At 47.8% G+C, this 14,371-nt stretch overlaps 1 protein-coding gene across 1 annotated transcript; it reads left to right on the forward strand.

Annotated features, from left to right (window-relative positions):
* Positions 1-3,259: 3,259 nt before the first annotated feature.
* On the forward strand, positions 3,260-13,308 carry LOC104351595 (acyl-CoA (8-3)-desaturase). The gene is made up of 12 exons (XM_086472230.1): positions 3,260-3,454; positions 6,056-6,166; positions 6,441-6,638; positions 7,447-7,548; positions 7,720-7,848; positions 9,328-9,388; positions 9,513-9,589; positions 10,742-10,839; positions 11,176-11,272; positions 11,852-11,931; positions 12,354-12,479; positions 13,257-13,308. Exons 1-12 carry the CDS (start codon positions 3,260-3,262, stop codon positions 13,306-13,308), a joined length of 1,326 nt encoding a protein of 441 aa, XP_086328356.1.
* The last annotated feature ends 1,063 nt before the right edge of the window (positions 13,309-14,371 follow it).

Genomic DNA, 14,371 nt, shown 5'->3' on the forward strand with positions numbered 1-14,371 from the left:
GACAGTGAGCTGTCAAGTGCTTCAAGCTCCCCCCTGCGAGGAGTATGATGCTAAAATTTGTGGTTTCCTCCTGCATTTGCTTCGTCAGTGTAGCTGGTTCAATTGCACTGGTGACAGCCTGCATCTTGCAAATCTTCACACCACAATCCCCATGCGCCCTATATCTTAAGCTTTTCTTGGGCTGAACAAACGCCAAGAACCGATTCTTCTTCTTCGACTTTGCTATTTTAAACTGGTTTTCGGCATTTGTTAGCTTTCCTTTAAAATCTCCTATTTTCTGTGCATTCACACCGCACCATCCATTATTCTAACTCATCTTCCCCTGATGCAAGACGGTAAAATGAAGGCTTTTCCTTCTTTTCCTCCTTTCAGTCCTCTATTTCCCTGTATTACTGGTTTGGCCACCAGATGCCCAGGTATGTAGTGATCTCCCATCGCCCAGCTCACTTTTAGCTATTCTGAAGTATGTTACAGCCAAATCACGGCAGTTTTAATATATTTTCTCTGACTTTTGGTGGTCCCCAGTTATCCAGGATGCTAAGAACGACTCACAGCCAGATAAGAATCCCTTTGGATTTTTGGTGATCCCGGCTAGATCATGACAGCAAGGAGAAATGGAGATGGGAGTAGTGGAGGTAAAAGAAGCAGTCAGAACGCTCAAAAGAAGAAATGCTGTTGGAAGAGCAGAGTGGCCAGGTCTGGTTTTACCTCGTTAATTGTCTTCCAGCAAAGATTGACTCTCTTTTAATGCCAACAGTTGCAGCTGGATGCAAGACGCTAGTGAGTGTATAATGGCAGCCGGTTTTCCCTCGCTGTCTTTATTACAAAGATCTCATTCTTGCCTCTGAGAGACCCATTGACATCCTGAGTACGGCAAGTGCAGGAGAACCAACCACTGCTGGCAACTGGCAGCTTGTAGCAGGACACCAAAACCTTCCCTGCTCAGAGCTGGATGATTCACGTAGCCTCCTCCATGTCTTATCTTGGGCTGAATCATCTATTGAGGAGAAAAGAAACAGAGACACAGATTTTGTGTCAGAAGAAGCTTTGAAGATAGTTGCAAAGACGGTTGTATAATTTGTCTGGGAAAATCTGTAATAAGGTGTCAACATCCCATGTAGGTTCTGGTCCTGCTGAAATCAGAGGAGGCATATGAGGGGAACAAGACGGCAGTTTACGAAGCTCAGTGGTGCTTTTTGGCTGTTGTTAAGACTCCTTAAAACAAGTTTCCACAGGTTTAGCTTGTGTAGGAAGACAGACTTTTTCTTCTTTTTAATGTGGTGTATAGGAAAAAGAAAACTGACCAGTGCCTTCTGTATTCATGATGAAAAGTCAAACTAAAAATATCAACTCAATTTAGGACAATTATTCTTTTGTGCAACTGATAATCGGAAAAAAATAGAAATTGAAATGATTGCTGCGCCCTTCTGAATATAATGGTTAAATTTAAAGAGATGTTAACATTTATTAACATCTTTTGTGGTTATGTTTGTGAGATGGTCAGCAGTCAACATGCAAAGCACCTTTATTTTTTGCTGAGATCGGGAGAGCACCTTTTCTTTCATGGACAGACCACAGTGTAAATGTGCAGAAGCAGGGATGCCTTACACGATGTGTTGGCTGTGGCATTGCTAAAGGGAGGGAAATAAAAGATGTTTGATCTAGTGTTTTGCAGGCATAGAATTCCGAGCTAGGAAGACGTGATGTAGCAATCAGGTGATGTTCAGAACAAGAAGGGATGCAGTCTGGTGGGTCTTTGTTTCTATGGTTACCTTCAACTGGAATTGCTGTAACTAGGTCAGATTGGAAGGTGTGAATGAAAACAAAGAAATTTGGCATCGGGAATGAGAGTTCAGAGAGAAGACTGTTGCTCCTTAGGGAAAGCAGGAAGGGAGCTGAATGTGGAACCAGGCATTTTAATGTACATTTGTAACGTGTACGTATGAAGTCCCACACAGATGGATCCGTGTTTTAGCATCATTCAGTCTTCCAGCATTTCTCAGTAGTCTGTCATATGAAGGATCAGCTGCAGGCCCCCTTCGAGCAGGCACACCCTGCGATACACCTGCGGTGACACCCTTCCTCCCTCTGGCTGCAAACCCAGGCAGCGGCGGCCAAATGGAGCCGCAGGAGCAGAGGCCGTGGTGGCTGAGAGGCGGGACCGACGGAAGAGCAGGAGAGCTGTGCTGGAAAGGGGCAACAAAACCAAGGGCAGGGCAGACGAGGCATCCTCAGCCCAGAAGTAAGGAGGAACAGGTTGCAGAGGTGGTCTAAAAAGAAGCGGCTTGAGTGCGAACTGCATGGCAGAGCCTACACATCGTTCCTTTGATGATGTCCTTGGCTTTTCTGCTTTCTCCAAATCCTCTGCCTAGTTCCTAGTATAATTTTCCAGGCCGTGTCTTCACGTGGCATATAGCATTGACCACCAAGCCTGTGTCCTTCCCAACTAATAAGTCATCCAAGACCGGCCACTTGATATTTTGATCCTTTTTTCAGGTCTCTTACCTCCTCAGTAAGTAAACTTGGCATTTGCTTGTGTTGAACTACGTGATGTTCTTGTCAGCCTGCCCAACCTTCTTGCCCTCCAGTCCCCCCAGTCTGACACAACCAGCGGATCTACAGAAAGGCGCGTTTTACCCCATTTCCCCTCGTTGGAAGCGAAGCACTGGCACCAGCAGCAACATCTTTATTAATGCATCTTGTAACCGCGTTCTTTTTGAGCAAGCCAAGATGATGAAGCCTACGGGATGCCCTTAAATATGCCCAAAATAACTTCGCCCTGCGTCAGCCATCTATTACAGCCCATTAACGTATCACAGCCTGGGAAGCCGCAGACGCCAGGCAGCTGCCTGTTGCGAGAGCCCCGAGTTCCCGCCTCCTCCTTGGTGACTTCCATCACCAAACCCCCACCGCCTGCCGCCGGCCGACCGACCGACCGACCGACCGTCCCTCTGGGCGTTGCAGCCCCGGAGGACAGCGGGACCCTCCCGCCGCCGCCGCGCTCCCCTCACAGAACCGCCCGCCATCGCGCCTTCCACCCCCGCTTCCCACACCAAGTGGCGGGCGCAAGGCGAGCGACGCCCAATGGGCGTGGGGGAACCGAGGGGAGGCGGGGCTTGAGGGCGCGGGGAGCCAATGGGAAGCGGGCCAGCGGGCCGGTTTTCAAGGGGAGGTTGAGAAAGGGGGTTCGGGCGGGGAAGGTCCGGCCGGCGAGGGGCCGGGCGGAGCCGAGCGGGGCCGAACCGAGCCGAGCCCGACCATGGAGGACCCCGAGCCTGAGCGCGGGCTGCGGCGCTTCACCTGGGAGGAGATCGGGCAGCGGAACGGCCGGGGCCCGCCGCCGCAGGAGCGCTGGCTGGTGATCGAGAGGAAGGTGTACGACATCAGCCGGTTCCACCGGAGGCACCCGGGAGGTTCCCGGGTCATCAGCCACTACGCCGGGCAGGACGCCACGGTGAGCGGCGGAGGGGGAGGTGCGTGGGTTGTGTGTCCGTCCGCGGCTCTTTGCAGGGCTCTTTGCAGGGCATCCCGGGGAGGGACGGCAGGGGGGATGCTCGGGGCAGGGGCAGCAGTGGCTCTCCCCCCCCCCCCCCCCCTCCCCTCCCCGCAGGGGGGTCCCTGGGGGCAGAAACCCGGCGGCGGCCGCTGGAGCGACGGACCCGCGGCCGCGGTGCGCACCCGGGGCGTGAGCTGTACGCGGGGGTGCGTACCGGGTTTTACCGTTTTTTTTGCGAGGTAACGTGCCTGATGGAACAACAAAAGCGTTGCGCGAATAGGGGGGCCGCAACCGGGTGTAAATCCGCGGAAAAGCCCCAATAATTTTTTTGCAGATGTGCAGTAAATAGAGGGGGATACTCTCGTACATGGCTAGCCGCAGGTCGGAGCTGAACAGAAACAGCCGGGGTGTTCGTGGTCACACGTGTGTGTGCCCAGATAAACTTATTTTTTTGCAAGTGTATGAATGCCTTCAGCCTCCTCTAGCTTTAAAAACCCGGCGCCGTGTTTCCAAGAGATGGCACTAGTGCAAAATATTGCTGAAAGTCGTATTTCAGCCTTTTTTTTTTTTTTAAAAAAAAAAAATCATCCATGTCTGAATGGCAGTGACTAGTGCAGAGCAGAGTAAGCATTATTCGAATTGGCAGCTGGGTGTGGGGTAATTTTGTCAGTGTGTGCCCTTCCTTCAGCTGTCTTTCACGAAAGAACGTGCGTTTCTCCAAGTGGAAGTATTTACACCCAAGGGCAGGTATGGGATGTCGAAGCTACTTCAAGAGTGGTTTTGATGGACTATGTTTCAGTCTGGTGGTGTCTGCCTGACCAGAAAGGATGCAACTGGAGATCTAGTGCTTTCCTTCGCTTCATCCTATGCATAATATAATGTAAAGCTGAAGAAAATACATGAATTTGCACGTACTTGGCGAGGTGAGGGTGCACACAAGCATTTTCGAAGCCCTGTCGGAACGGAGTCGGTCACAGTGGCCAGCACACAGGGCTGAACACAGTTCGATGGTCAGAGTGCAGCCAACTGCATTATTTAGGCATTATCATCCCTGTCGCTGCTGGGTGCAGCTGAACTGCTGACCGCTCAGGAACCCGAGCCAAGTAAATTCCGATTTTTCCCAATAGTTGCGTCCTGTAAAGAATCAGGCTCCTCAAAACTGCAAAAACTGGACAGTGAAGAAAGAACACTTAGTTTGCTGGATGCCACTAGAGTGTTCTCGTTTCTAGAAGCAGCAATCAGCGGGCCCTTGACCTCCTGTTAGGACTGCTCTGCCAGGTTTTACAGCCTGCATGGAAGGGGTTGGTCTAGATGTGTGGTGCCATCCTCCTCTGATCAGCCCACATACTCCTCCCCATTTATTTTTTTTCTTTCCTCTTCCTGAGAAAACACAAATGTACATTCTCCTCTTCTCTTTCCCTCCTTTAGTTGCGTAAGCCTGAGCAGAGAGGATGCTACACCTGAAGTACAACAGGGCTCACCCAGAGCTGGCAAACATCAGGGGTTTTTTAACCTCTTTCTTGACTAGAGATCTTTTCGAAGGGTGATTTATTTTAAAAGCGTACAGTGATGATCTAGTCATTCTAGTGCTGAACAGTACATGGTGCAGGAAGCTTACGGACTGATGCACAGTGGGCAAATGGTGTCTCAGAAAAGAAAAAGCATCCTTAGGCTGAGGGAGATTGTAAAATAATGCTAGTTTGGACGCCAGGAGAGAACTATGCAAAAAATCTTTAGTAGGAAGTAAATATCAAACTGCCATGAGTACTCAGGGGATTTGTAATCTAAATATAGTGATAGAATCTGTAGTAATAACAATCACTAGTGATTTTTTCACCTGGCTGCCTGGTTGCCATGGAGGCTGGCATCAGATTTGAATACTAGAAGTAACAGATTTCCCTAACAGGGATCATTTGAATGATAAGGAGGGAAAAAAAAAGGCCTTCTCATGGGACTCTTCAGAACACGGAACCAGATGGGGAACAGGAGGCAGGTAGCAAGAAAACAAAACTATTCAGGACGATGTGGGTATTGGGGGTTGCCAAGGAAGCATGTCTGGAACAATGTGGGACTTTTGAGAGATTGGTGTGGGTCACCAGAAGGTGCCATCACCTGTGTGTGTCCTTGTCCCGTTATTTTTTCCAGTTCAGCTGATTCAGTTGTTGTGCTAATGTCTTGCCCCCCCCACTAGCCAGGCTTTTATTTCAGGATATGGGGCCTGAGGAAAAATAAGATGGAAGGTAAAGGCAAAGGCAGAGGAGTGTGTGGTTGAGATGATGTATCTTGAGGTTCAACAGGATATGAAATTTTCAGATTCAGAAGTTAGAGGGGAGTGAGCCCGTATTTCTTGGTGATCTGCACTTAACAGCATCCAGATAGGAAATGATCCAGAGAATTCAGCTTCAAATGATCATTTATGGTGTGAAGAAAGCAGTAGGATTTGTGGCAGTAAAATCTGGTTCAGTCAGCTCCATTGGTCCAGGGTATCATGAAATACGTTTCTTTTGCTGCCACCTGAATGATTGTTTTTCTTGTCCTGTTCCTATATGTGTCTTTCAGGATCCTTTCATAGCATTTCATCTTGACAAGGCACTAGTGAGAAAGTACATGAAGCCACTCTTAATTGGGGAACTGGCACCAGATCAACCCAGCTTTGAGCCCAGCAAGAATGTAAGTATCTTAAAAACTTGGTATTTGGGTTGAAAAATTACTGGCAGCCAGAATTCCCTGTACATAAAATGACAGGATCTGCTGAAGCACTGTGTTGGCCTGAAGCTTACCCTTGACTTCATGTCATTATTCGCAGTCTTAGTGAAGATTTGTCTCCAGGTGACCCTCAGCTTTTCCTCAGTGACACAGTAGCTCCTTGAGAGGGGAAACTGAGCTCCTCCGTGGGTTCCTGAGGCATTTTCAGACCGGCTGATACTCTTGGGTCTCCCCACAGAAAAAGCTGGTAGAAGATTTCCGTGAACTCCGTGCAACCGTCGAGAAGATGGGGCTTCTCAACCCCAACCACACCTTTTTCATCCTGTGTCTCTGTCACATCTTGGTGTTGGATGTTGCAGCTTGGCTCACCATCTGGTATTTTGGAGCGTCCACAGTGCCTTTCCTCTTCTCTGCAGTGCTTCTAGGCACTGTCCAGGTAAGCAGCTAGGCAAAAAGAAGCCCCAGAAACACCAAAAAGCCAACCCTTTGAGACTTAGGTGCTCATTGCCATAAGCAGAGGAGAAATCTTATCTTTGTGGGCTTCCCAAAATTCTCCTTCTCCCTGGGTTCCACCGAAGGGGCAAAATTACAGTGCCGCGACACGCTGCTTCAGTAGAGCAGGCTTTGCCTTGCTTTTTCCTTCCCGTAGTCCATCAAAGCCCTCCTTATTCCCAGCCTTCTTCATACAATGAAAGCCATGCTGCACTTCTCAGGTTCCTTGTGCCAGAACTCCAAGGCGCTGTGCAGGGGCCAAGCCACCGTGTTCCCATGGGAACTTGCAGCGAGTTAGTGGTGAGGGCAGAGCAGCTCTCAAAGCCCCAGCTATTTCTCCAGTGGCCAGCTCATCCCCTTGGAATTACAAGTACTGGGAGGAGGCAGCAGCAAGCAGCTCCTTAAAGAAGACTTTGTTGCCAATTTCAGTGCAGTTTTGTAAGAGAATAAATGCTGTTTCTGAGCTCCACATGACCCTTTTTTTTGGTTTCCCCCCCCACGATTTTTTCCTTCCTCATGAAAACAGCTAGCTGGGACTAAAAGTCATTAGGCAAAATCTGGACTGCAGTGGTGTATAGTAAAAGATAAGTGTTTGGACTGGGTCCTAGTAGTGGAAATGCTCTCACTATCCAGGGATATGTTGTGAGTAGCGTGGGAGTGGGAGAAGAGAAAGCCCTTTTCAGATGCAGAGCTTCCTGACTCTTCTTTTTCCCCAGCAGCACTGTTTGTTTGTTTGTTTGTTTTAATTCCAGGCGCAGGCTGGCTGGCTCCAGCATGATTTTGGACACCTTTCAGTCTTCAGCAAATCCAGGTGGAACCACTGGGTGCACAAGTTCGTGATCGGCCATCTGAAGGTGGGCATTCAGTGCTGAGAGGGGCTGCTAGAGCCTGGCCCGGGATGCTCTGCAGTCAAAAACCAAGCTCAGTATAAGAAGAAAGCAAATGCAAGGAACTACTGGGGAGGGAGGACTAAGGGCAGAAGATACAACTTCTTTATGGCACTCTCTTCTCATCCCTTCCTGCAGGGAGCACCAGCCAGCTGGTGGAATCACCTCCACTTCCAACACCACGCTAAACCCAACTGCTTCCGAAAGGACCCTGACGTTAACATGCACCCCTTATTTTTTGCTTTGGGAAAAACGCTCTCTGTAGAGGTGAGACCTGGTGAAGGCTGGGAGGTTACAGCGTTAAGAGGTTAAATTTGGAAAGCTGCAGAGAGCTTGGAGGCTAGTGGCCAGTTGGTTTGGTCAATGAGCCGTCTCAGTGTTTCAGGAATTTGGAGAAGGTGCAGCTTGGTATTAATGGCTTTTGAAAAACAAGAAGAAAAAAGATCCTGGCACATCACTAGCTTCCATATACTTAATGCTGCAACCATTTTTTAGGTTTTTTGCCCTAATACAATCTTGCTATGGGTTGAAATTTTCCAAATTTATTCTGAAGGTTTAAAACAAAACCTCCAAAACTGCTTCTGTAAAATGAGAAGTACATCCAGAAAATTGAGTTGACCTGCTATTTTATATAGTGCTACATTGCCTTCCACTAGGCCCTAATATTCCTTAGTAATACTTCAATACTTCTGAGATGTTTATATTCTTAAAATTTCGTAGAAGTTATTTTTGGTATGTTTTAAAATAAGTACAAAATACTTGTCACAGTTACAAGTTCCTGTTTCTCTGACGAGAGACTTGCAGTTGTACAAAGGTTGGAAGTGGTTCTCTTTACCAAGAGCAGCTTGACTAATTGTTGTGTTTTGGGAAATGAAGCAGCAGACGACAGGCAAGGGCTACCTGGAACATTTACAGTTAGTGATCAAAGAAGCTGTTTCAGTGGTCTCAGTCTGACAGTGGATGTTAGACCAGGTCCCATCTGGAGTCCAACTCTATTTCTGGTACAAATCTGAAGTTAATTGAATGTCTTTAGCATTTGCCAGTCCTTTGAAGAATTAGTTACATAAATTCATAGTGTCACCTGGCTTAAATGCTCTGATTTGCATTGAAATTAAGGGAGGGCTGCTCTTCGGAATCGGTTTGGCCACGTACAATGGAGTTCCTCAAGACAGTCAGTGACGTGATCACGTTTATGCAGCGAACACTGAATGATGAGCAGCGTTGGAGGGAGGATGATCTGTTCACCCCTGTTCCTGTGGACACAGTTTTGTGTCTAGATGCTCATTTCTTTGCTTTGGAGATTACTTGCAAGTAGGGGGGAGTTCTACGCACTGTCCTCTTCATTAATAGTATCACAGGTTTTTCTTCTTTTCTGAAGCTGTGTGTTGGCAGCAAACTCCTCTGCGTGCCTCATGTGGTTTCGGTACCGCTGTTGTAGGGCAACTGTGCCCTCTGTAGGGAAAGAGCTTCCAGTGCACGTTGCTGTCTGTGCTGCAAGGGACTACCCAGCCTCTTGTGCATCCAAGGCAGGTTAAGGAGGATCTTTGCAGAAAACTTACCATAGACTGAAGTTCCAGGGGACGATGAAGCCAATGGCATGGTGGTTGCTGGCATGGTTTGATAGAACATCTCTCTCAAAGGTTAGGAAGGATCTAAGTTTGCATTCCTTCGAAAGCATGGGTAGGAGTGTATGCACAGATGTCTTTAGGTGTCTTCACAGCCTGAGTAACTTGCTTATTTTAACAGCTTGGTGTACAAAAGAAGAAATTCATGCCCTATAACCACCAGCACAAGTACTTCTTCATCAGTGAGTAACCCTACCCTTTCGCAGTTCTATGGACAGCATTCACTCAACTCCTTCCTTTTCCAATCCATCTCGCTGGGATAAAAGGCCACGGTTAATGTCTCTGCAATCTATTTCTCCACTCTAGTCGGTCCCCCAGCTCTGGTGCCTCTTTACTTCCAGTGGTACATATTCTACTTTGTGGTACAGCGGAAACAGTGGGTGGTAAGTCAGCTCCGCGTTGCCAGTGGTGTCTTCTCCTTGATTTACACATACAGTTTAGTGCAAGAAGTTACTGGGAGGAACTCTGAGCTCTGTATCTCTGTGGCAAGGGCTGTGGGTGTAAGATTTGGGAAATAATGTTTGCTGGGGGAGAGGGGGTAGCCCTTCTCCTCTGTAAAAGATCCATCCATAGTTGGGTAACAAAAGATGTTCACTGATGTTCTGGCGTGGTCTGGGGTGTGTGAGTGTCTGGAAGCATTCCTCCTTCTGCAGAGTTGGTGTTCATCCAGAACTTGTCCTTCAGGCACCATGAGAGTAGTTTAAGGGTGAAGTGGTCATTCAGGCCACTCTTTTTTTTCTTTGTTTGTTTTCCCAAAGCAATATAATAAAAAGCTATGGGCACAGAAAAAGGGAAGAAGTGGTAGAAATTGGGGGGTGGGGTGGAGGAGGATTCAGTGCACCTCCGTTTTGCAAAATGATATATTAGAAATCAAGTAGCTTTCAGGTAGCCTGAAACTGAATCTTCACAGTTCAGTGTGAAGTGGAATAGGGTGTGTATAGTAGACTTTCAGAGTTGTTGGGAAGATAGTTTAGGGGAAAATCTGGGACTTGGAGGAATAGCATGTTTTTTAGAGACTTTAAGAAAAAATACAGAAAAAAAGATGTCTCTTCTCTGAGGTGTGTGGGGGTTAGAGACAAGGCATCTTGCTGTTTTGTTCTTGCCTGGGAGATGGGACAGGCAGGAGAAAATGAACATGAGCGAAACGAGAGATTGCATGAAATGCAAGAAGAGGACCAAAAAAGGATGAGGTGGGGGTGAACAGAGCTCTTTATCCTTTTTAATTGGCTAGGTTTTTGGTTTTCTCACTGCTTTCTTTCTCTTTAGATCCAGAGGAAAACGCGATGCTTTAGAGCATGTCCTCTCTAATGTTTGCCCTGTGCTGGGCTCATAAGACCAGGATGATTCCCGAGCACAGGAACAGCTGGGGTGTGGCTGTGTGTCAGATTGCTTTGTGGTGGTGCCAGGGAGGAAAAATCTATCAGTAGAAGATATTATTGGAGGTTTTAAAGGGAGTGCTACATAGAGTGGATGGTAAATTCAGAAGCCAGTGATTCTTCCTCTTAATGAAGTTTTATTTGTTCCCTGTACTACAGGACCTGGCCTGGATGCTGTCCTTCTACATCCGATTCTTTCTCACCTACTTGCCCTTACTGGGGGTGAAGGGTGTCCTGGGGCTGATCCTGTTGGTCAGGTATCGTTCAACTTATCACTCCTCCATTTTCGTTACCCGGTTTATATCGATCCTTTGTGTCAGCTTTTCTTCAGCCTCCTGGTTATCTTACTCATCAGCTCCCTATTCTTCTGTCTCCTTCTGCCTTTCAGCAAGACAGAGGTTGTTGTCTGTCAGGCATGTGTCTTTAAAAGGCAGAAGGTGTGCGTAGGTCTGATCTGCTGGTCAGAGGTTTGGGCTTCCTGGTGTTCATTCTGTCAAGCAACGACTAGCTTGTATGTGTACGAGTGTTTTGTACTGACTTGTTACAGCATAGGTGTGAGATCAGTAATGGTTTGTGTTTGTTTGTATGCACAGGTTTATAGAGAGTAACTGGTTTGTCTGGGTTACACAAATGAATCACATCCCGATGCACATCGATTATGATAAGAATGTGGATTGGTTCTCTACCCAGGTAAGACCTTTCTCACTTCGAAGGTGAGAAGTTACGGTTCTGGGTATGTAGTGCCCAAGAGAGCTGATCTCTGAAACGAGGGGAACCGAGAGAGGAAAAGACCAGCAGCTTGTCCTCACTGTGTGAAGTGAGCGATGACTGCAAAGTACAAAGGTGTCCAAGTGGGATGGGGGCTTCAAATGCTGAGCCCAGATGCCTCGAGGAAAATAATTAGAGATGCTACAGTGCTCTTCAGATAGAGAGCTTTCTGTGCATGAAGGATGCAGATCTCTCCTGTGCTCTGTTTTATTTTAGTTCTGAAGCCATTACAGAGTTCTTTTAAGTGAGAGAGGTGAAAGTCATGGTTATTACAACTTATCTCCCTGGGAAGGTCAAGTCTGTTCTAAATTATGTCCCTAACCATCCTACCTCGCAGCATGGCCATCTCCTGCTGACTGGAGATAGCTCTTGGAGTTGCTGTCTTCAGCCAGAAGGCACATGGTGATAAGGAACTTGTACCTGCTTACTGTTGTGTTTGACACATGTAAAAGAAGGGGCATTCCTAAAACAACAGTTAAGTGTTACTATTTTTTCTCCCAGCTGCAGGCAACCTGTAATGTTCGTCAGTCCTTATTCAATGACTGGTTTAGTGGACACCTGAACTTCCAAATCGAGCACCAGTGAGTTGAAGCATGGGTTGGGGATGTGAGGGAATTTCAAGGAGTGCTAGTTACACTAGGTCTGAAGAGCATACAAGGTCCCTGTCTCTCTATCAGCTGAAACATGAACAAAAAAGAATGTGGGTAGATTTTGTGCTTTTTATATGGGGTCGGAATGGGTACTCCAAGAAACTTTTTGGAGCGCCGGTGAGCACCAGCACCACTTCAGATAGGAGTAGCATGGCACAGGAGTGAGAAGTGCCATCCTCCTGGTTAGTCCAGGTACTGACTGAAGCGGCATGAGAGGGACCACTGCAGAGCACTAATGGCTGTGGGCACAAGGGGAGGTGGAGGCACTCCCAGGCTTAGGCACAGAAGAGGGGCAAGAGCTCTGTGGGGTGATGACAGATGCTGTTGAGTCACCGTGCTCTTTTTTCCCACAGCCTATTCCCCACAATGCCAAGACACAACTACTGGAAGGTGGCCCCTCTGGTGAAGTCCCTGTGTGCCAAACACGGCATCGAGTACCAGTGCAAGCCGTTGCTCACCGCCTTTGCAGACATAGTGCAGTACGTATCAACCCGCTGCGTTCCCGAAGTGAAGGGTTTTTCGGTGTTACGGAGTGAACAAGCGAGGGACCTGGGAAGGGGAGGGGCAGCCGGCTTGGATCAGAGAAGTTCTGTGAAGAGCCGTAGGTAGCATAGATGACTATGAAAGGGATTGGAAAGCTGTTCAGCCATGGTGCTGGTTTCAGCAGCAGCAGACAGACTGTGTGAGCAGGAATGACCTAATGGAGACCTCCTCTTCTTCAGCTCTGAAGTGTCAGAGGTCAGTAGGATGCCAGGTCTGGCGCCTCTGTCTCCAAGTATGCTCCAGGGAAAAAGGTGTTTTCATAAAGACAAGTTTGAACTGTCATTCATTCTTTCTTTGTACTTCCATTCTTCCCCTCCTTGCCCCCCAGATATTTCTTATTCCATTGAAAAGTCACGTGGCTCTGTTCTGCCGTGTGTGCTCCTTTTGTCTTCATTCTAATGAAGCTCTTTGCTTTAGCCTTCCAGTCTTTGTCTGATGTAGCCCCCGTGGTTTGGTTCTTCATCTTTCCAAGGAGGTGTAGTCTACGTTGCCTTTCCTCTGAAGATCTAGGAGCAAACTGATCTAGTTGAGGCCGTCCCTGCTCATCGCAGGAGGGTTGGACTAGATGACCTTTAAAGGTCCCTTCCAACCCAAACCATTCTATGATCCCCTTTGCTTAATCTACAGGTGGGAATTCTTCCCACAAGGCTTTGTTCCCTGGGCGCTGTATTTCATTATGTCTTTTCTAAGGAAATGTGCTTCTCCCTTGGCAGCTCTTTGAAAGATTCAGGGGAGCTCTGGCTCGATGCCTACCTACATAAATAAGCAGCAGTGGATCCCTGCAGAGGAATTCCCCACCCTTGTTGCCTCCAGTGGTGGTCACCATGAAGATACTGCACAGAGGAGAGCGAGCTGGCTAAGCCAGAGGTGGGGAGGTGGTGCCGCTTAATTACATTGATGAATGTGTTTAATATGATTTTTTTAAAAGATGTGTTTTTAACTCTTCTTGTGCTGCTTTCATTTTTCTTCTCTGGTGCTGAGTTACAGGGAAAAGCTGAATGGAGAAGGTTATGTTCCACCAAGCTAGAGGCAGCTTTAGGACTGGGAACAGATCCCTTTCTGTCTGCTGATACTTCATTTGCTCAGTATATAGGAGGGAAGTCTCGTACCTAACATAGGCTTTTGTGAGGTGGCTCTCATGAATGTAGCAAGAAAGTTGAGACAGTATGAACTCAAAGAACACAGGGGTTATTAAAATGTGGAAGCAGTAAGGAATTGTGTGGGTACAGCATTTTCAAATACCTGTGTGTAATTAACTATGGCAATAGAAGTGCCCAAACCAAGGGGCGGTGGGGAGCACGTGAGAGCCCAAACCAATTTGTATGTCTGTGGGTGAGGTGGAGAAGGTGCAGGCAGCAGTTCTGTAGGAATAAGCGTGAGGAGCAAGATCTAATTGGAGCCCTAATTGAGGTAGAGAAACAGGAAGGTGGAGGTTACTCCGCAGGCATGTAGATGTGAGAGCTCAGCATGCCACGTTCTGTGGGAATGCTGCCCTCTCTTCTGTGGTGAAAGCCTCTGGGTTACTTGCCTACTGGTAACCTCCCAGGGGGGGTCTCTGCAGGTGGTTTCCACAGTGCCATACTTCTGCCATTAAACCCATTAGTGAAAGTCAGAAGAGACTGAAATACGGCGCGTCCGTACTCGGGATCCCTACAAGGGTGCCTAAGGAAGGAAAAGGGTAATCAGTCTGTGGTCACCTGAAGCTTCACTCTTTTTTTGAGTGATTTGTTAAGCAGAGAGAGCTCCTGACTTCTGGCCCACAGAGCAGGAGGTGTTCCTGAGCTGCAGACAAATGGAATGAAGTTGTAAAAGTGCTGGGGGCTCAGGT

The sequence above is a fragment of the Leptosomus discolor genome, chromosome 12, assembly GCF_034619465.1.
Source record: "Leptosomus discolor isolate bLepDis1 chromosome 12, bLepDis1.hap2, whole genome shotgun sequence".
NCBI classification, from domain to species: Eukaryota; Metazoa; Chordata; class Aves; order Leptosomiformes; family Leptosomidae; genus Leptosomus; species Leptosomus discolor.

Coding starts and splice junctions, on each gene's coding strand:
- LOC104351595 (XM_086472230.1), top strand. CDS start 3,260: ATGGAGGACCCCGAGCCTGAGCGCGGGCTGCGGCGCTTCACCTGGGAG. Junction 6,167..6,440: donor GCTTTGAGCCCAGCAAGAAT/GTAAGTATCTTA, acceptor GTCTCCCCACAG/AAAAAGCTGGTAGAAGATTT. Junction 11,273..11,851: donor TGGATTGGTTCTCTACCCAG/GTAAGACCTTTC, acceptor TTTTTCTCCCAG/CTGCAGGCAACCTGTAATGT.